The sequence below is a fragment of the Palaemon carinicauda genome, chromosome 18 (assembly GCF_036898095.1).
Source record: "Palaemon carinicauda isolate YSFRI2023 chromosome 18, ASM3689809v2, whole genome shotgun sequence".
Classification (NCBI taxonomy): Eukaryota; Metazoa; Arthropoda; class Malacostraca; order Decapoda; family Palaemonidae; genus Palaemon; species Palaemon carinicauda.
The window spans coordinates 82559972-82583526 of record NC_090742.1 but is presented as its reverse complement, the minus strand read 5'-3'; the positions used below and the strand labels follow the sequence as shown (position 1 = coordinate 82583526).

General features: G+C 40.5%; 1 protein-coding gene across 1 annotated transcript in view; it reads right to left on the bottom strand.

Moving 5' to 3' along the window:
• Positions 1 to 4822: 4822 nt before the first annotated feature.
• LOC137657918 (ATPase ASNA1 homolog) overlaps positions 4823 to 23555 on the bottom strand; it is a 177630-nt gene continuing 158897 nt past the window's right edge. The window contains exon 7 of the mRNA XM_068392581.1: positions 4823 to 6494. Coding sequence (XP_068248682.1) covers positions 6375 to 6494 — 120 coding nt within the window. The 3' untranslated portion in view covers positions 4823 to 6374. The remainder of the gene's footprint in view (positions 6495 to 23555) is intronic.

The following is a 23555-nucleotide window of genomic DNA, read 5'->3' as shown; positions in this document are numbered from 1 at the left end:
TATAAAAGGGTTAACCAAAATACTTCCTTTAAAATGAAACAACAATTACATTTAAAAAATAAATAATAAATGCTCAGCGCCATGGCCCTAACTACTTTTCGATTGTTTCAGCCAAAAGGCGTACTATCCTTGCCTTCGAGCATTAGATCTTTCCCATTTTTTTTTTTGCAATGTTGTGTATACGCCTTGATCTTATCCCTTTATATCTCTGTGGTCTTTGCCTATTTTAGCAATATCTTACAAGAAAGTTCAGAAGAGGTATTCCAAGAGGCACATGTTTACAATGCAAAACAAATGGCACATCGCAAACAGATATGGCGCATGCTGTACTCATGTCCCAGCACAATATCCACCATTATTCATGTCTGATGTATGACTGAAAAGGTTCCATTGTTAAAAACTTCAATAATTATCATGGAGAGGCATAATCTATGATTAAATGAAACACATTATCCCTTTCAATAAAATGACAGACACATTAACAAATTCCTTCAAGCTAAATGCTTATTCAAGAGAAGGCAACGTCTTTGATTGAGAACTTGCATAAAAAACATTTAAGAGAAAAGAATGCTCAATTTGTTGCAAGTTTCATATGATTTGATCGGTTTAGGAAGTGCTGCTGAAAATGATACTGTTGCTTCTGAGGAATTTCCAGAAACTTTAAAAATAATAGATGCACATCAAATTCCTCTGGAACTCGTCTTCAATCTCGATGAGACATGATTATTCTGGACAAGACTGCCCATCGTTCATTTATTTCTAAGGAAGAGAAAAATTTGAGTACAAAGTACTTACTTACTTGTTTACTTGTTTTGGGTTTAAATCCAACCCTCCACTGAAGTCGAGTGAACTACTTCTCGGGCGGGTCCATATTAATCATCTAACGAAACATTTTCATTATAACTTATACAAATCTTTGATTGTAGCATCTTCCAAATCATATGATCTTGTGAAAAGTAATGTCTTTAGTTTCTTCTTAAATTCAATTGCTCCCTTTAGGTCCTTCATTTCAGTTGGCAGTTTATTATAGTGTCTAGGCGCACAGTAGCTAAAAGCCCTTTCACCAAATTTACTATTTGTTCTTGGTTCAGATAGCCTATGTTTGTCACGCATGTGGCTTGTGTTAACATTTGTTTCTAGTTCGTTTATTCAGGCATTCTTTTAGATATTTTGGTTCATTTTGGTTCAGTATCTTAAACGTTAGTAAGAGTAGCTTGTATTCAATTCTCGCTTTTACCGGTAGCCAGTGTAATTTAATTAGTGCAGGGGTAATTCTTTCCCTATTGTGTAGTCCTTTTATTAATCTAGCGGCTCTGTTTTGTACTCTCTGAATTTTCTTCAGCTGATAATTTGGTAAGCCATAGAACAGTGAGTTGCAGTAATCAATTCTTGAAAATATGTGGTGATTAATGAGTATGGCCATAGATTTTTCATTTAATAATAAATGCTATGTTTCTAATATGATAGTTACAATTTCTTACCATGTTATTTATATGTTCGTTCATTGTCAGTCTATCATCCATGATTACTCCAAGATTCCTGACAGATTTCTTTAGGTCAATGATCGATTGACCTATTTCAATTCTTTGGAAGCATTCGATTCTTTTTATATCTTTTTCATTTCCAAAAATAATACATTCACTTTTGTCTTCATTGAGCTTGAGCTTTTTTGTTAACATCCAAGCCTTAATGTCATTCATTATTTCATGTAAGTTTCTTTTAGCTTCATCAACTGATTCTATTGGGAAATAGAATTGTGTATCATCAGCGTATATTCTAAACTTAACTCTGAGAGTTTCAAGTATATTTGACAGTTCAATCGTGTAAATTTCAAACAGGAGAGGACCTAGTACACTGCCTTGAGGCACCCCTTTGGTTAGTTTTCTTGTCTCAGATTCAACATTTGATATTACTACTTTAACTTTGCGGTTTTCAAGATAACTCATAAACCAGTCGTGTGCTCGTTCTACGATGCCCACAGTTTTAAGGTCTTCCATCAGATATGTATGTTCTACAGTATCAAATGCTGCACTTAGATCAAGCATTACAAGAATGCAACACTTGCCATTTGTTATAATTTCTGTTATGTCATTTTTTATCGCTAACATTGTTGTTTCTGTGGAGTAATTTTCTCTGTATGCAGATTGATCATCAGGTATGGCATTAGATTTTTTCAGATATTTCCAGGTTTGTTCGTGTACAACAGTTTCAATAATTTTCGAAAAATATGACAGATTTGATATTGGCCTATATGAACTTAAATTGTCTGCATCACCTTTTCCTTTATACACAGGCTTGATACATGCAACTTTTTCACAATCAGGGAAAACTGCCTGTGTTAGACTCATATTTACCATGTTTCGGTAGGTCTCTTGTAGTCTGGTAAAATTTTCTGCATCTTTTACATCATTAATTGGAAATGGATCATTTCCGCAGTAGGTTTTTTCACTTTCTTTATTATTCTCATATAATCACTCTGACTTAACTCTTTGAATACCCTTAGCTTATTTACACCTGTTGCTGATGTATTCCTTCGCTCTGTTGTGCTGATGTTGTGAAAACTGGAGCAGATTTGATTTATTTTTTCCTCAAAATAATCAATAAAATCATTTGCTAGGCATTTAGGATCATTAGTTATGTCAGGCAACACTATTTCTGTCTTTAGACCTAATAGTTTCTTTAGGTTCTTATGTATTTTCCGTGGGTCATTTTCATTGCACACTTTTTTATAATAGGCCTTTTTTTTTAAAGATAGACTGAATTTAATGTTGGGGAAATGTTACTAGTGATTTAAGTTAAAGCCAATGTTACAAGAGCATCTCAAAGTTCACATTTCCTGTGATTTGAATGTATAATACAAAGTCATGTCACCATGGCCAATTTTGAAGAATGGTTTAATGGCCATTTTACACCAACCTGCAGAAAGGGAGTATTGCAGGGTCTTGAAACTTCATTTGAAGATTATGTTGATCCTTGAAAATGTCCCCGGTCATCACATACATCTCAACAATATGGACCAAACTCTGAAAATTAGTTTTATGCCACCCAACACCAATTCCCTTGCACAAACATGAACCATAGCAATATTCAAGTGGTGCTATTTAAAGAATGCTTTACGCCAGGTAATTAATGCTACTTCAGCAGAGGACGGGATAAATATCTGGGAATTTTAGAAGGCATACAATATTCAACAAGCAGTGTTAAACATAAGCACTTCTTGAGCTGAAGTGACTCAATCAGCAATGCACGGCATTTGGAAAAAACTGTGCCCTCAATTCGTACATGATTTTAATATCTTTGAATAGCCAGTCAAGGACATATTGAAGAATTTGGTAGCACTGAACAATGAACTCGAGATGGAGTTGGAAGAAGAATTTGAATAGTTGAGTCTCTCAAGGAACCACAGACAAATGGAGAATTGTTGGACTTTAGAAGACAAACAGAAAATGGAAGAAAAAACGAAACGCTACAGAGTCATAACTTCATCTTGATGCCGGAGAACTGCTGCCGTTGATATCAAGTTTGACAAAAAACCCACGTTACAGCAACATTTAAAGTTTCATCTTCGACATTAACTACAACACCCTCTTCCTCTAATTTCTCACTTCGAATTCCACCTCCTTCCGTGATCAGTAAGCAGGAAAAATGCTCAGGAGTGCCTAGTAAAATGCTGCGAGTTTGCTTGCTAGAAGAAATGGCAGATGAATCCTTTATCTTAAGGCCAATGGCAATCATTTTTACTCCACATTGAAAAAAACAATGTTTTAGCATTCTGTTTTTCAAGCCCAGTGAAAAAAGGAAATAATTCTCCTATATATATAAGTAATGCATTAAAAATACAAGATATTCTAAGATCAGTAACAATGTTAAAATAGATGTCATATACAAAATATATTCACTAAATTCTAAGCCTTTGCCCTTAAAGAAAAGAAGTTGGACACCAGTTTAAAGGTGGAAAAAGGTAACAGAAAACTAAATGACATAAATAAATGCAGATGTGGTCAATTGAGAACTGCAGCGTGTACTGCTCAAGGTACACTTCACTAGATAATCACCCCTTGAGTGCATTCAGGTATTAAAGTCTAAACCTTAAGTAAAAACTCAGAAAGCATACCCATAATTTTAAGAGAATCCAGACCTGGTAGTTTCTTGACCTCTAAGAAGAACATTAAGACAATAGCTCCTACACAAAAAAGCAGATTAAAGGTAAAGGTATCTGGTTTCAGTTCCAATTTCACCACAATAGATGCTCACCAGAACGTCAGCCCATCCCCCACTGCGGTGCCCAACCACAGCAGTGGCCTCCTCAGTAAACAGTTTAAACTCGCGGTCCCGGGCTGGGATCGATCTGCTGCCATGCGAATGCGAGGCGAACATGTTACCGCTGTATTAGCCAGGAGGCTAGGAAATTCTTTTGACATCTTTGATTGAAGAAACATTCCTACTCGACATCGGAGTTATCAAAGACTAATTACTTTCTTAGCTTAGATGGCTATCTCTGGAAAGCATTTTTTTTTTTTTTAAAGAATGCTAGATAACCTTCCATTTCAAAGTCTGGGACTAACAAAGAAACTAACCCTAGGAAAGCATCTGAATAGGAAGACAACCACAAACATGTTCTGTCTGTACATGATAAAAACACATACTGAAACATAAAGAACTCCATTATATGCCACCATACACAAAATAATGGAGCTTTTACATAACTAATGTCAGTATTGTGGTTGGTTTGATGACTGTTTTGTTAAATACTACCTTATATGAATGTGCAAGCAAATGCATAACTTAGGGAAACAAATGAGCATGTGGGATAATGAAACACTTTTTCACCTATCTCTCTTTAATGTTCTAACTTCAATACTGTTAACAATATATACTATACACCATAATTCAACTGTATTAAGTATACAAGAGGACTAAATCTCAGATGTATTAAAAAATGCTCCTCATACAAACATGAATAATGATGACAAGAGTGAGCCCCCCGAATGAGATACACTGCATAAAATAGTGCATAGTGCATTTTGGCATCACATCTTCCATGGTATCAAAATCTACTAACAACTCCAGGATCATATAAAACTGTATACATTACATTATTTTGTTCTTAAGACACCAAATCCATTTTCAGAGAGAACTGCTTTGTACAATTGCTATGTTTGTTAGAAAGAAAGCATAGTTCACAATCTCAGCAGCCAAAATAATCCTAAAAAAATAGGTCTCTAAATTAAATTTTTATTTAAAAACCAAAAGTCTAAGGAAGCATTCATCCACTTAAAAACAGTTGAATGTAAATACTACTACAATATGCATTTTTTTTTTCAAGAGTGGCTTCTCATTTAGTCAACAATGCAAACAAAATCTTTCTCTGGCATTTTTTAAAAAGAGGATTTTACTCAGTCTATGAGAATGTGAATTCACTAAAGCATTTACAATAATTCACTTGTATAAACAGAGCCTCTTCATGTTCGTAAAACACATAAAAAGACATGATGACTATTGCTCAGTGAGTGAAGACTTGAAAAGTCTTTTCATAAATTATAAAACACTCAGTTAATACTTCATGTTTGTGAGATGGTATTTCAGAGGGGTTATGCTTTAAAAAATAAAAGTGATTCCTGCAAACCACATTCTGAAAGGAATGTTGACACAACTTTTTCCTTAACACTTGAGAATAGCAAAAAGACATTCATAAATTTTAGAATGTATGAATTTTAAAGTAACGTTTATTTTGGATGTTGCATAAAAAAAATAACCATGGATGTTAAACATGTCAAATAAAAAGTCTTAGTATTAAAGATTTACCCTTTTACTGAAACAATAATCTGAGAACCTGTAATGCAATCAATTCTACATTTGAGGTAAAAAAAAAAAATCTTGAACACAACAAGAGAAAAGAATTCCTATTCCTGTTAGGTATAACAAAACATCATTGTTAAGCATTAGGCACCAATCTCAATAGAATATTGAGAACATAAGTAACAATTATATTATTTACAGACTTGGAGTCTTTTAAAAAGAAAAAAATTCTCAAATTTCTTTGGGGTCATTATCTAGAACAATGATAATTGGATACCAATTACCAATATAGGTTCTAAAATAGAATCATAATTACTTACAATAAACAGCACTGTACAGTACATTAATAAAGTATACATGAAAAAAAAGTCCTTTAATAAAACATGATAGTTTGCAATGGTTCAACATTTCATAACCATAATTCAGATATTCGTTCAAAAAGCATACCTTGAGCAGTTGGATCTCCGGGTACATATCAGTTTTTGAGGGTTGCATATAACTTTTTTTTTTACTGAATAAAGTAATCGATGGAATCTCCACGCTCTAAAAATTAAAATTAAAGTGTTCAGTAATGATTATGGAGAATACGAATTTATAAGATATTCTGAAAAATTCTTAACCTGCTCTACACCACGAACTTCATGTTCTAAGAGAGGTAATTTTGTCACGTGAAAATCTTCATACAAATCTGCAATCTGTAAAGAAGCACAAAAATTTAGTCTAAAATAAAATTATAGCTCATAATTAGAATATGTAGTACAGTATATTTCTTATCTTCTATGCTTTTTAAATGAGCATACAGTACAGTAATACCTAGGAGATCTACTGCCCAAGACCTCAAACAATTTAGTGATCAAACCACTTGAATGAACCTGTATGGACCGATACAAAGTTGACTGAGCCAGCTTACATGTAGCTTTGACCCAACCAAGACAAGCAGATGATCGTACCATTAACATTTTCATTCATCTAATGTATTTTAGCTTTTTCTTTCTCTCTCTATAAAATGGCAAAAGAGGACAGGTCTTCAGAGTAGAAGAAGGAATCCTGCCCCTTGCAAATTGATAAAGGAAATGATGGAAAAAATGGGCCATGTTACATGATTTTGTATAAAAATATGATTTAGATAAAGCAGTAGCCAGCAGACCAGGTACTTATTATAATGACAATACACCGAGTAATTTCAGAAGTATATTAAAAAGGAGGTAAAAACTATCTTCTCTTGATACGTTTTCAAAAAAAAAGTAATGTGAATCAAAGTTAGTGCCCAATAAAAAGGCAAAGAAAAGCAGGAACACAAGAAGGGAAGTTACTCAAACTTTTTATGGAAGGGGACTCCTCTTCCAAGCAACACTACCACCACCACCTCCTCCCCTTCTCATCACCACCTCATTTATCTACATTTATTAATCATGGTAATTATAACTTTTTCTTGATTTTGGTATGCTTCATGTACACTATTATATTCCATTGCAGTATTGTAAACTTTGCATAGTTTTCAGCTGGTAGGAAAAATAAATTATAATTCCTTGTAAAATGTTATGATTAATTTAAGTTCTGTGAATACATTTAATTCAACCACATAAAAATGAAAAATACATTGCTAGATTAATTGTGATTAATCTAAGTTCTGTGAATACATTTAATTCAACCACATAAAAATGAAAAATACATTGCTAGATTAATTGTGTAAGTCTTTCTGAAATAAAACCCCCTACAGCTTATAGGTATAACATTGCTAATGAGTCTTGAAAAAAAAGTCTTCAATAAGTACAACTGAATATAAATCTTTTTTTAAAAAAAAAGTAATTTGTATTTTACCTAGCTATATAAACCTGAGGCCTTATAAATGGGATATGTTTTCAGCAGAGGAGATTGAGGAGAGAAGTTCAAGTTTAAATGACCCCAGTATTGTAGTTAGGAAAATGAAAAATTCCCAAGTATTGTAATTTGTATTTTTCCTAACTATACAAACCCAAATAGATAGCAGCCTAAGCTGGAACACAGATATAAAAAAACTTTTAACATGGTGTCAACAAACGGTCCAGTTGTTACCAGTGAGTAGTGGGGAAGCACCAGTCCCCCCCGACTCACAACAACCCCATTTTGATTGAAGACGGGACTTTTGGGACAGGTATAATTTGTGAAAAAAAAAAAAAACTCAGGTTTGAATAGTTAGGAAAAATACAAATTACTTTCAAATTTATAGTTTGTTCCGACATCAATACAAACCCTTGTACTTTACATAGGTAACTCACCCTATGGGAATTGGAAGTCCTCTTTCCAAAAGGCTGTAACTTTAATACCCAAGATTGCTGCATCTGAGCACCGGAATGCGTGAGATGAGCATCCTGACACCTCATTAACCAGTGGCATGGTAATGCCAGCAGGTCAACGGCCCGTAAAATGGTGGGAAGCAAGTGTAGAAAACTAAAGTGATACTGTCTATGCAAAATATAAGCAATAGGTTTGGTAATATACACATTATGGTTTACCCAGACCCCATCTCTCCCTCGTAATATGAGGACATAACAATAACACAATATATATTAGCTCACCCGCAGGTAATCGAGATCCAGCTGACACGGAAGATAGATGCTGTACCCCAAGAGAGGAGAAAATGAAGCAAAGAAAAGAGGTCAGTCATTCTTTCCATTCATCCCTGACTAAGTCTGTAACCTCAAGTCCTCGACAAACTGTTAATTATCTGGCGATGGAGCAAAGGTAGCTATACCACTTGCCGAGCAGCCACCACAAGGCCTAAAGAGAATGTATCTAGGGACCTGTGGGCAATGTCTTACAGGTAGTGGGTTGTGACGGTGGTTTGGCACCTCCATTCACCCTCCTGCACCACCTGCATCTCAGAAAGGTATTTGTGAATGCCAGGGATGTGCTTATGACCTTGACATCACAAACTCTGGGTCAATGACCAGCCTAATCAAAGAACAGATGTTTTGAATGAAGGTGAGGTCCCTGTGTGCATTTGAGATAGTGCCTTAGCGTTCTCACAGGACACAACACAGCCGATCAACATCATCGGTTACTTCCTGAAGACACAAATTCTGAAAGAAGTAAATAGCAGTCACTGTTGAACCAGTTTCATCTTGTTGACAGATACCGAAGGTACTGATCAGGGAAAAAACTCTGTAGCAGTTCAAAGGTAAATAGTGGGAGTTGTCATCCTAATCTCATAATCGTTAACCAACCCCACAGGTACTGGTTGGTGTGTGAGCTCCATTGGCTACGCTCATTAACAACACGAGCAGTAGTGTAGAAGATGCCTATATCGTAAACAATACCCCTCAACCTGCAGCAAGGTTCTGGAAATTCAGCGGAGGCTTTCAGACGAGGCACATGACCACTAACTGACTAAGAAGGTACCAGGTGATGTGTGAGCTATGTATTGGCATGAGGCAGAGGAGTGAACGATACCTCAGTTAGCCTACAGTAAAGTGCTGAAGATTGGTCTGAGTAGGACCATTAACCTGAACTGATAAAACAGTTAGCATCATTATCATAATTATTACTAGCTAAGCTACAACTCCACATGGAAAAGTAGGATGCTATAAGCCCCAGAGCCCCAACAGGGAAAATAGCCCAATAAGGTGAGGAAAATAAAGAAATACTTTAACTTTTGAAGTTCTATCATTTTAACTGCCCAATTAGGAAGATGGAGGCATGACTATTAAAATTAACTGCATACCTAGTACTGTATTACGAACAGGATGGTACTGTCCGGGAAGATCTGACTGTAAAGGATTGTCAGAATTATGAAAAATCTTATGTAACATGCATAACGAACTAACAGAAGGACAGTGTCAGAGATTAATATCTAGATCAGGAATAAGAAATTTAATAAGCCGTAGTCCTGTCCAATAACTTGAGATGAAAATCTGCAGCTGAAGACCAAACAGGAGAACAATACTCAAAACAAAGTGGAATGAAAGAATAAAACCACTTCTTCAGAATAGATCGATCACCGAAAATCTTGCATGACTTTCTCTATAAGCCAATTTTTTTCTGCAATTGAAGAGGAGGCAGATCTAGTCTTTCTCAAAAATAAATTTGCTGTTGAGAATCACCCCTAAAATTTTGAAAGTCATACAGAGTTAAAGAAACATTATCAATGCCGAGATCCGGATGTTGAGGAGCCAATTTCCTAGACCTACTTACAATCATACTTTGAGTTTTGTTAGGATTCAATTTCATGCCCCATAATTTGCACTAATTTTAGCTAGATCTCTATTAAGGGATTCAGCAACCCCAGATCTACGTTCAGGAGATGGAATTGATGCAAAGAGGGTAGCATCATCTGCACATGCAACAAGCTTGTTTTCAAGGCCAAATCACGTTATATGTACGAATATATATTATGAAAACTAATGAGCCAAGAACACTACCCTGAGGAACACCAGATATCACATTCCTATACTCACTATAGTGCCCATCAGCAACAACTCTTTGTGATCTATTACTCAAAAATTCAATAATGATGCTAAGAAAAGACCCACCCACTCTCAACTGTTTGAGTCTTAAAACAAGGGCCTCATGATTAACACAGTCAAAAGCAGAACTAAATTCAAGGCTGATCATCCAAACTTTCTAACAACAACCGAGGGATTTCTATACAGCATTGGAGATTATAAGAAGGGCATCACATGCTCCAAGGCATTTACTAAATCCAAATTGTAAACTAGGGAATAGATGATAACCTTCAGCAATCATATTTAGACGTTTTGCCAAAAGACATTTCAAAAACTTTGGATAACATGGAAGTTATGGAAATTGGACCAGTAATCAGTTGGACTTAAGCTACCACAAATGCATTTACATAATGGAGTAACATCACCAATTCTCCTAGAACTGCTTAAAGAACCTCTTCTTGGTAACTTGCGCAAAATAACAGATAACTTTGGAGCTAAGAAATCTGCAATCTTTAAAAAAAAACAAAGGAAAAATACCATTAAGGTCTACACCTCCATAAGCATCAAGGTCTATCAAGAGAACCTTAATTTCACAAAATTGAAAAGCTAAATTAGTTAGTTCAGCCTAAGGAGAACAAGAATGAGGAAGATCAGGTTTCTCATTATTTTGCTTACTGTCAAACACATCAGCCAAAAGGGTTGCTTTTTCCTTTGGACAGTGATTGATAGAGCCACCTGGTTTAAGTAATGGAGGAACTGTTGCATCTACACCGATTTAAGGATAGCCCACCACTTACGTACCTGGGTTGTACCAGAAAGGGTTTCTTTAATGGTTAAATTGTAATCATTTTCAGTTGAAGCATAAGCTTTGAGCAAAAGCTCTAAGCTGTGTATAGTTATTCCAAGTCAAATCTGATCAGTTAAAACCCTTCCAAAGATGCTAGGCCTCCTGCTCCTCAAAATAAGCATGTCTACTATCATCATTGAACAAGGGTTTGTCTTTCCCTTAGTACCTTAGCGCACAAGAGAGATATGCCTATCAATTATGTTGACTAGATTCTCATTCAAAGGAACCACAGACTTAACACTATTATACAATTGGGATTAATTCAAGCCCAAAAAGATCAATCAAAATGCCATTCCAGTCTGCTTGAGATTTTATATAAATCAGGTTCAAGATCGCTAACTGACCCTGAAGGTGTCAGTCGGTGGACATGTTTTTTACGGCACGGAACTCGAATAGTAATGAGAAAAGTGGCAGCATACACTTGCGTCCTCTCCTGACCCATGGTGCCGATGTTTGGCCCCAGTGGGACCGCTCACCTGCTGCCGGTACAACAGTAGCAAATGTTACATCTGGTCACTCTTCTTTAACTAACCTCAAAGGTATATTACCAGTTAGCCAGTGAGTACAGTGAACCCTCGCTACTTCGCGGTTCGACAATCGCGGATTCACCACTTCGCGGGGTTTTCCCATAACCCATATATATATACATATCGCGGATTTTCCGGAAAATTCGAAAATACCGCGAAATCTGAAGACAACCAAATACGATATTTTGTTACCTGTAATTCCATTAATACTGTAATTAGTAATATCTGTTCTTACCGATTGTTCATTGCATTACATATGATATATAATTCAGCACAGAAAGAAATAAAACACGAAAAGAGAATGTGATCATACGATAATTCAGTACTGTATACAGTACGTAGTAAAATTAAATCGAACATGAAACGCAAATCAGATGCAGTCATACCATATTAGAATGGTGTACTGTAATGGATGTGCTTCTTTTCCATGAATCTTTTGTATGTATACGTACGTAGTACTACATCCAATAATATTCTTTGTTGCAAAAATCACATTTCGAATAAGCGTACGAGAGAGAGAGAGAGAGAGAGAGAGAGAGAGAGAGAGAGAGAGAGAGAGAGAGAGGCGTAAAATAGCGTACGTAAAGCTGTATTATTATTATTGTTATTATTATTATTATTGTTGTTGTTGTTAATAAAATTATTATTGTTATTATTATTACTGTACAGTATTATTATCATTATTTATTATTATTACGGTATTTACTTAATCTACGTACGTTTGGTATGCGCGGGGCATCTTCTATGAGTAGGTAACCTGCGCATCATAGTACTGTAAGACGGGTTGTGATTGGTTCAAGCGCTGATAGATGACGAATCAGAACTCAAGTTTTGTTATCTAGCCTGTGATTGGTGTTTTGCCCGCATCTCCTACCCGCAGCATCTAAGTTCTCGCGGGGCTGGATCGTCCACTCTCTGTTACCGCGTATCGCTGAGTAGACGTTCTTAAGTGTGTGAATCTGTGCTGTGTGCGACTTTTTTAAGTTGAACTTTTTGTTACTGTAAATCCTACTGTAATGGCTCCCAAGCGTTCTGCTTCTCTTAAGGCTGGTAATGAGCCTAAACGCCACCGAAGGATGATGACGATAGCTGAGAAGGTTACGCTTCTCGACATGTTAAAAGATGGTAGAAGTTACGCGGCCGCCGGCCGCCATTTTGGCATCAACGAATCTACTGTTCGCTATATCAAGAAGGACGAAGCGAACATTAGAAAGACGGCTGCAATCACCTTTAGCAGATCAGCGAAGCGAGTCGTTACAACGCGTAATAAAACGATCGTACGCATGGAAGGTGCTTTAGCTGTGTGGACTGCCGACTGCCGGAAGAAGAACATAGCGTTGGATACGAACACCATCCAAACAAAGGCTTTGAGCTTATATGAGAATTTTGCTGCAAAGGAACCTTAAGACGACGACGGCAACCATGCTGAAGATGATGATGATGCAGATGATCCTCAACCAGGGACATCCACTGATTCCCAGCCTCAGAAACGTTTTTCCGCCAGCAAAGGATGGTTCGCGAAGTTTCAGAAACGCTTCGCCCTGAAAAGCGTTTCCCTGCATGGGGAGTCTGCTTCCGCTGACACTGCCGCTGCTGAAACTTACGTGAACCAGACGTTCAAGAATATTATCGCCGAAGGTGGATACAAGCCGGAACAAGTCTTTAATATGGATGAGACTGGCTTGTTTTGGAAGAGAATGCCGTCGCAAACTTTCCTGTTCAAAGAGGAAGCCAAAGCCTCTGGCTTTAAAGCATTCAAGGATCGTGTTACCCTCGTGATGTGTGGCAATGCTGCTGGATTTTTGTTAAAGCCGGGGCTTATTTATTAGTCGAAAAATCCTCGCGCTTTGAAAAATAAAAATAAGAATTTCCTTCCCGTGTACTGGATGCATAATCAAAAAGCATGGATTACGAAGATGCTGACCTCCAACTGGTTCCATCAGTGTTTTATCCCGCAAGTCAGCAAATATCTCTTAGAGAAGGGCTTGCCATTCAAGATCCTTCTCCTTATGGATAACACTGGTGGACACGCAACTGACCTGTCGCATGAGGGCATTCAGGTTGAGTTCCTGCCACCCAACACCACGTCATTAATTCAACCGATGGACCAGGGGGTTATCAGGGCGTTCAAGGCCCTCTACACGAAGAACACCTTGGCGGACCTCGTTGCGTGTGTGGATGCTGCCCAAGATGACGAGGATGAAGATTTTAACTTGAAGGCGTACTGGCGGCAGTACACCATAGCCACGTGCCTGCAGAATATTCAGAAGGCACTTCAAGAGATGAAACCTGCAACCGTGAATGCGAGCTGGAAGAAGTTGTGGCCCGATATTGTTTACGACGACAAGGGATTTACTCCGTCGGAAATCCAACACTCTGCAATACGCAAATCTGTGCAGTTGGCTGCCATAATTGGAGGTGACGGGTTTGGCGACATGACGACTGAAGACGTCGACGAGTTGTTGGACTGCCATTCCCAGCCCCTAACTGACGCAGACCTCGAAGACCTGACGAAATCGGCAAGTGAAGAAGAGAGTGATACCCAGGAAGAGACCCAAGAAAATGTCGAAGAAACGGGCTTAACATTAGAACGGCTTGCCAAGGCCTGCAACCATGCGAAGGAGTTGAAAGAAATGTTGCAAGAGTGGGACGAGGATATGGTTCGCTCGATGCAATTCTGCAACAAGATCGATGAAGACATGACTCCCTACAAAATGCTCTTGGATCGAAAAAAGAAGCAGCGGCAACAACTTCCGATCACAATGTTCTTCCAGCCTCGCAAAAAAGAGCCAGTTCCTCCTGCTAGTACGCCTTCGGAAGAAATTGAAGAAGTTTCCCAGGAAGAAGTTGAAGAGGTGTCCCAGGAAAAGACACCTCCGTCTGAAGAGACGTAAAATACTACCTGGCTGCACAGTAGAACACATCATCAGCTTCATCCTCGTCATTTCTACTGTGCAGCAAATTCATCGCCATCATCATTCAAGTTTTTCTTAAACTTCTTTCGTGGTGAGTACAGTAACAATCTTTATTTTTTACTTTAATATTCTTACTGTACATTCTAAAACTGTATTTGTGCCTGTTTTATAGTTTAGTACTGTACGTACTGTATGCATTAAGTTAAAGGGAAGGTTTTAAAAGTCTACATGTTGTAACCTATCATATTTTTTTTGTTTAAAATTTACATTTACGTACGTAAAACAATCTCTCTCTCTCTCTCTCTCTCTCTCTCTCTCTCTCTCTCTCTCTCTCTCTCTCTCTCTCTCTCTCTCTCTCTCTCGTAAATTGTTTTCCTGCTTTGCTACGTACAATACTGTATAAATTATATTTGTAAGGTAACATATTTTGTAAATGCTTTTACTGTAAATACTGTATGTGCTGTATCATTATTTATCACTATCATCATGCGCGTTAAATGCCTTGTTTGTTCTGAGCGTGGTTGTTTACTGAGCGTACACGCCGTCGTTTCAGGCGGCGTCATAAAGAAAAACATTTCATTTGGAAGTCCTAAGAAAAATACGTAAACTAAAACATTGGTAATAAAAAAATCAACATACAGTACTGTATAATCAATATAATCGATGCAAAAACTAACCTATACATATATGTGTACACTAAATGAGTTTGTTTCTTCATTATGATCAGAGATGAACGTAAACAAAACATTGGTTGCCATTTTTTATCGTGCTTTTTAGGTGTTTAGGAAACGCATGATATAAAATCGCCTTTAATATTTGTGCCTGTTTTAGTTTAGGGTGCTGTAGTACATGCATTAAGTGTTCTGTACATTAAAGGGTGGTTTGTTAACAGTACTACGTACAAGGGAAGGTTTTAAAAGTCCGAATAAGGGATTTTGACGTAGGAAAAATCTATTTCTGGGCGAAGGACCTGTGCCGCCCAGTGAATAAGCTCCATTTAGCACTTATTCTTAGGTAATTTACTGCTAAATATACCAGAGAAAAAATGTAAAGGAGTGCTAGGTTAACTAGCTCGCTCACCTATTGGTGTCGGTATAAAATTGGGCGTATAATCCAGAGGTCCCGCACTATTTAGATTCATCCACGACAGAAACCCCAATAGAGGAGAGCCGTTCAACCTCACTCGGTACTACTAACAATGCATCCGCTCAGAACCCAACTCCTTAGCACCCAAAGTTTGGGGACTCCAAGGGAGAGGAGCTGGGAGGGTTCACTGGGCGGCACAGGTCCTTCGCCCAGAAATAGATTTTTCCTACGTCAAAATCCCTTTTCTGGGCTCGAACCTGCGCCGCCCAGTGAATCTATACAAGAGAAAATGTCACCAAACTTGCAAAATAAAGGAAAAAACATAAGCGTAAGGGAAATACAGGATGCTTTTAATCAGAGATGAGTACCAAAAAACAATTATAAGGGTATCTTAAATATGAACATAAATCTAATAAGGTAGGTATAATAATGCCGTGAGTGATAATATATACAGATACTCAAGAGTATAAAATTTACAAATATAATAACAGTATTCAGGTGCGAGACCAACGAATACAATAGGGTATAAATGAGGCAGGTAAGAGGGAGAGATAAAGAGTCAAGGCATTAACCTGTGAGTTACTTGGGAGTAACTACGCTCCCTGCGGCTACTGTAGAAAATTTTAGGGCTTCCAAATGTTTAAGGTAGTGTTTCTTGAACACTGACGGTGATTTCCACCCTGTATACCTGGAAAGGTCTGTAAAATTCATGTGGTGAAAGAAGTTCACCGAGGTAGCAACCGCCCTGATATCATGTGCAAGAGGAAAAGAGTCAGGGTTAGCTTGTTTAATAAAATACAAGATTTGTTGCCTGATCCCTTTAATAGTAATGGTACCGCCTTGTTCTCTAACGAATAGAAGCCCCGAGGAGTTAGAGGAGGTCCGGGATAAATAAGACCTAAGAGTAGTAACAGGGCACAGAGACGGATCTTGCGTGAGGGGAACAATTTTCCAGGAAGACCATCTGTTTTGAGGGTCTTCGTTCTTAGCCAAAAAGAATTTGTTAGGAGAAAGAAGGACCTCTCCCGAAGGCAGGAAGTCAATATGACCCGGGTCTCTCGACAAGGCTGCCAATTCAGAAATTCTTGCCCCGGAAGCCAAGCTCACCAGGAAAAGTGTTTTCCTGAGAAGGGGAATGTAATCACAAGAACTGTTAATGGTATCAGAAGCCAATCTGAGTACGTCATTAAGGAACCAGGTCACCGGAGTAGGACGAGTAACCGGTTTCAGTCTGGCACAAGCTTTCGGAATTGAAGCTAACAAAGAGTCGGTTAAGTCTATGTTAAAACCCACTAGGAAGATCTTTTTCAGAGCCGATTTAATAGTGGTGATAGTATTGGCTGCCAGACCTGATTCTAATAAAGATCTAAAGAAAGTGACTGTAAGGTTCAAGTTCATACAGTTCACGTCTGAGTCTATTAAAAATTTTGCCAACTTTTTAACTGCAGAGTCATACTGGCGGATGGTGGAATCCCGTTTATCCGATTCTAGGAACAAGGTGTTTTGAGGATCAATATTGGCACCATGCATAGCCGCAAACTTCATAAAGTCCATAAAGTTAGGGCGCTCTGAATGTTTGAGAAAGCGTACACAACGCGTGTTTGTACTATCTGAGACAGAACCGGATTGGGTATCGGGTGAGGGTATAGTCTCAACTCTCGCAGGAGAGGATACCAGTTGCTCTTGGGCCAGTTGGGTGCGACCAAGGCTACTTGTCCCTTGAAGGATCTCAGTTTGTCTAGAACTTTCAGCAAAAGATTCACCGGGGGAAAGAGATAAATCTTTTCCCAGGTGTCCCAATTCTGTGACATGGCGTCTGTGGCGTAAGCCTGAGGGTCTAGATTGGGAGCCACATATACTCTCAATTTGTGGTTGGATTCCGTGGCGAAGAGGTCCACTTGGAGACCGGGAACCTGAGAGAGAATCCACCGAAATGACTTTAGATCGAGTGACCATTCCGATTCTAGAGGGGAGGTCCGGGACAGGGCGTCTGCCACTACATTCCGGACTCCCGCCAGGTGGACAGCTGAAAGATGCCAACGGTTCAAGGCTGCTAGGGAGAATATGGCTACTAGAACATGGTTCAGAGGCCCTGACTTTGACCCGCCTCTGTTGAGGCAGCGGACCACCACTTCGCTGTCGAGGACCAGACGAAGGTGTTGTTTCTTGGGAAGAGCAAGACGTTTCAGGGTTAGAAGAACTGCCATGGCCTCTAGCACATTGATGTGAAATTGGCGGAACAAGGGAGTCCAAAGACCTTGAACTTTCTTGAGCTGAGAATAACCGCCCCAACCTGATAAGGATGCGTCCGTGTGAATGATTAATTTCGGAGGCGGAAATCGAAGGGGAACTGACTTTGACAGACTGTTTGCTCTTGTCCAAGGAAGAAGTCTTTCCCGTAGAATGGGAGGAAGGCGGACTTTCCTGTCCCGGAGCTTCCGGTTCGCCCTCGAACGCCAGACACGATTGATATCTTTCAATTTTGCCTTCAGAAGAAGATCCGTCACTGAGGCAAACTGAAGGGACCCCAGAATCCTCTCTTGGAGTCGTCTGGAACTTACTTTGTCTTTGAGAAAGCGTTTGGTGTTCCTTGCAATCTCTAACCTCTTGGGTCTGGGAAGACACAGAGTATGAGATATAAGATCCCATTGCAGGCCGAGCCATTGGAACTTCGATTTTGGGAGAAGACGGGACTTCTTGAAGTTGATCTGGAAGCCTAGAGATTGAAGATAATGGATGACTTTGTGAGTGGCTTTTAGGCAATTTTGGGAGGTGTCTGACCAAATGAGCCAGTCGTCCAGATAGGCTACTACTTGAATCCCTTGATTCCTGAGTTCCTGAACAGCGACTTCTGCTAACTTTGTGAAGATCCTTGGGGCGATGTTGAGCCCGAAAGGCATCACCTTGAAGGAGTAACTTTTGTCCCCTAAGCGAAAGCCTAGGTACGGACGGAAGTGTCTCGCTATCGGGACGTGATAATAGGCGTCTGTAAGATCGATAGAGGTGGTGACGGCCCCACGGGGAAGTAAGGTCCGCACCTGCGAGACGGTAAGCATTCGAAACTTGTCGCATTGAATGGACAAGTTGAGAAGGGATAGGTCTAGAATCACTCTTCTCTTGTCTGAATCCTTCTTCGGGACACTGAACAGCCGACCTTGAAACTTCAGGTGTTTCGTTTCTTGTACGGCGTTCTTTTGTAAAAGATCCTGGACAAATTCGACCAGGTCCGGAGTGGAATGTTGACGAAATTTGTTCGGAGGAGGAGGTCCTTGAATCCAACTCCACCCCAGTCCCTTGGAGATGATACTGAACGCCCAGGGACTGAACCTCCATTTGTTGCGGAAGGCATAGAGCCTCCCCCCTACCTGCTGCACCTCAGTATTGGTTTGAGGAGTTGCCTCCACGTCCGCCTCGGAAGTTCTTTCCTCTGCGAAAAGCTCTTCCCCTGCCTTTGTTCTGGTTAGAACCACGGTGGTAGCCTCTACCTCTACCATAACTCTGGGAAGAGCTATGAGCCTCATACGACTGGTTAAAGGCAGGAGAAGTGGCGGAGGCACCAGAAAGCTGGCTCTTAGGAAGCAGAACGGTGACATAGTCGTCCGAAGGAGCCTGAGAGGTGGAAGGCTGTGCCGGGGCAACAGGAGATGGGGGAAGAGGCAGCCGGAAAATGGGCGAACCAGTCTGCTGTTGCCTGAACTGGGTGGGAGTATATGGACGGAGCTTCTTCCTACCCCGGGCTTGGTAATTTGCAGGGTCAGATTTACGTTTAGGAGTCAAACCCCAACGGGCTTTAAGGCTCTGGTTGACTCTAGTGGCCTCCGCCAAGACTTCCTCTACAAGGTCCTCAGGGAAGAGGTTTGAACCCCAACAGGAGGACAGGATCAGCTTATTAGGTTCATGCCTAATAGTCGCCTCTGCCAGGACATGTTTGCGACACTTGCGTTTAGCAGTAGCGAAGTCATACAGGTCGTAGTATAATGACTGCAACGTAGCCTTGTTGAGAGATTTAAAAATACTCTCAGTATCGTAAGTCAAGGCTATCGACTCCGTGGAAGTGGCCAGGTTCAGAGTACGGCCAACGCGTAGGCGAGAATCATACTCCTGTTTAATGAGGGATTCCGGGAGACGGGGAAGCCGCTCACTAAACATTACCGAAGCACAGTCTGCTGCTAGCTTTCCAGAGGTAAATGTGGTATGGACGTTGTCCCAACACTCAATGCCTGAAGGAAGAAGGAGGGAGATTGGATCCACCTCTCGGATGGGAGGCAAGGGCTTCTCCTCCAGAGCATATTGGAAGGCAAGCTCTGCTACCTTATTGACACATGGAGTCACGGTGTTTTTGTCCATTAGGAACATTGTAAAAGAGCTCTTATAAGGCGTCAACATAGTGTTGGTGCAGCCGATGTCATTCAGGAATCTGGCCCACACAGATTGGGCCTGCTCTTTTGGGAAGATGACTGTCTCCTTGGGGACCTTGTCTAACCGAACCAAAGCTTCCTCGGAAAGCCTGGCATAACCATGAAATGGAAATGCCAGACCAGGAGGAAAGAATTCAAAGTCCTCTAGGGGACGAGTGCCAAGACCCTCCAAAGTTAACATTCCGTCTGAGAACGGGGAATGAAGAGCCATACGCCAAGGGTTGTTTTTGGCAAACTGCGGGAGCTTAGAGGCATCCGGGATGAGAGAGCTTTGGACCCGCTCCGGAGCACCTTGCTCTAATGCCCCAAGTCTCTGACCGATGTTAGAGAACATCGTGTCCATCTTAGACTGTATCTCTGATACAAACTTAGCCTGCATCTCCGACACGATGCGAAGCATGGCTGATTCGGAAAGGCCCGGGCTAGCAGCAGGTGTGGCGGAATGAACTCCCGGGTCGCGAGACTTAGAGGAGGAGCCAGAAGCCTTAGATGACAGGTTTGTATTCTGTTTAGAACCATGAGAAGCCTTATGAGGCTTATGAACTTTAGGTAAGGTTCTAGACTTATTCTTGGGGGGAACCGGGTGTGATCGTTGGGACGAATCCAGTCCCCAGAAAAACCATGGAAGGAAGAGCGATCAGAAGAAGAAGAAAGAGAGGGGCTGAGGATAGGAATCTCAGCGCCAGAAACACCTGCCTCACTTACCACCCTACCTGTATCTGGATCATCCAATAACATGGGTTCCACGTCAAGGTTCATGGAGGCAACATTGTCTTCTAGATCTCCGGGGGCGTCCGACGGATCCTGCTCTGGATCAATAAACCCCGCTATGGTGGCATCAATGTGGGCAATGATGGGAGCTGTAACATGCCTAGCCACAGCGGCTGAAGACTTGGCGTTGGGGTAAATCAGGGAACAGTAGTCCTCGGAGAGGACGTACGGCCGCTTGGACTTCACGTTCCGGGCAAAACCACCAACCCACACTTTCAGTGTGGCCCGAGCCGCAGACTTTTGCTCCGGGGATGCCTGAAATAATAGTGGGAATTATAAAAGGGCAGACTCCCAGTGTTCCTTCAAGACCATAGATATCTTACTAAATAGTGTATGTATGCCAAAAAAGGTAAGATAAATAAGAAGGCAACATAGCCAACGGGACTCACCGAGTCAGATCCAAGGGTGGTAACGAGGTCAAAACAGACCACACAGTTATCCGGGTGCCATACCACGACATCCTCCAGCTGCACACCGCAGAGGGCGTGAGACCGACAGACGGTATGGCCGCAGGGCTGATGTAGAACAGCTGCACAGGCTGTCGTCTGACAATGCACCATCTATAAAAAGAATAGTATATGAGAAACTGTAATTCTCTTAAGTAGGGGCGGGTTCGGAGGACCCGGCCTAAACATAAGTCTAGCTTAAAACTAAAGTAAATAGTATATGAGAAACTGTAATTCTCTTAAGTAGGGGCGGGTCCGGAGGACCCGGGCCTAACATAAGCCTAACACAAGATTAGGGCTTAACTGTAATATTCTTAAGTAGGGGCGGGTCCGGAGGACCCGGCCTAAACATAAGTCTAGCTTAAGACTAAAGTAAATAGTATATGAGAAACTGTAATTCTCTTAAGTAGGGGCGGGTCCGGAGGACCCGGGCCTAACATAAGCCTAACACAAGATTAGGGCTTAACTGTAATATTCTTAAGTAGGGGCGGGTCCGGAGGACCCGGCCTAAACATAAGTCTAGCTTAAGACTAAAGTAAATAGTATATGAGAAACTGTAATTCTCTTAAGTAGGGGCGGGTCCGGAGGACCCGGGCCTAACATAAGCCTAACACAAGATTAGGGCTTAACTGTAATATTCTTAAGTAGGGGCGGGTCCGGAGGACCCGGCCTAAACAAAAGTCTAGCTTAAGACTAAAGTATAGCCATCCATTCCGGTCGAGCCGGGAGTATAAAAAAGGATGCAACAACAAAAATTTAAGACACAGGGTGTCTGATTTCCCAGGGCGAGGCTAAGCCCCGGGCCGGGAAATAAAAGTATCCAAAACCAATTCGTATAGGAACTCCGGGGTAGTGATCTGTCATATAATCATCATAGGAACTGTTATAAATTAAATAGGGGGGCGGAACTGTAGATAAGAACCGCCAACGGAACCCAGAGGGTTTCATATAACATAAACCAGTGTGATAAGTGAATATAAAATAGGGTGCACCGGGATCCAACTCTGTTGACCGGTGGCCAACCAGACTAGACAGAGCCGAACCCGCCGGGACACCCGGAGGACAAAGTCCATAAACACTGAACTACCCCCTCTACAAGGAGGGAAGGCAACGGTCCCCTAGGGGAGAGGGGGAGAGAAGCCTAGCCACCCACCTAGCGAGAGGGGGAGCATGGGGGAGGATCACGTGATACGGAGCAGCAGGGCTACCAACTGACGAACCCCAACCAGACAGATCAAACGGAGTAATAGCACAATATTCATTATAATAGTAATAGCGTTGATAATATAAAATAAACACATAAAAATTTTTGGGCAAGGCATGCAACATAATAATTAAATCACAAAAGACACATCTGATGGCTTAAAAAATGACATTGCCGCCTAGCACGAAGGTCGGCAGCCATAACGATACGTAAATGATATCGGCCCAAAATTTGAACCACGAGGGTTCTAAACGCTAAAAAATGAATATCCATAATAACAAATAAAATTTAATAATAAAAATAATACATATAGTAACACCGCGAGTGAAACTAAAAGCTCTCAAAACAGGAGTACCAACTGTAAATGGAATCAAGCAAGATCGGTATGAACGAAGAGAATACACTCCTATAATTCAAATATTAGACAATCTAGGTTGCTCAAAACACAGCAAAACACAGCTTGGTACTTAACTTAGACGGTGTCTCCAGGGAAACCGACGAAGAAGCCATAATCCAAAGAAAATAAGCGAAAAAACGAGAGCACAACAAAAAAGCGGGTTACACACAAGACGTGCTAAAAGGAGTTGGGTTCTGAGCGGATGCATTGTTAGTAGTACTGAGTGAGGTTGAACGGCTCTCCTCTATTGGGGTTTCTGTCGTGGATGAATCTAAATAGTGCGGGACCTCTGGATTATACGCCCAATTTTATACCGACACCAATAGGTGAGCGAGCTAGTTAACCTAGCACTCCTTTACATTTTTTCTCTGGTATATTTAGCAGTAAATGACCTAAGAATAAGTGCTAAATGGAGCTTATTCACTGGGCGGCGCAGGTTCGAGCCCAGAAATACATGTTAAATAAATAGGTAAATATGATGTCACTACTTCGCGGATTTTCACCTATCGCGCCCGCGTCTGGAACCTATCTACCGCGATAAACGAGGGTTCACTGTACCGTCACTCTCTTATGGAGGAACATTCAGCTAAAGGTCTTATCCTGTGACTACCTTCATCATCGTCTTCTCAAAGAAATGTGCAACGAAGGGGGAATGGAGGAGAGAAAAGAGATTAGTAGAAATAGAGGAAGAAGAAAGAAGGTGAATTCCCTCCACTTGACT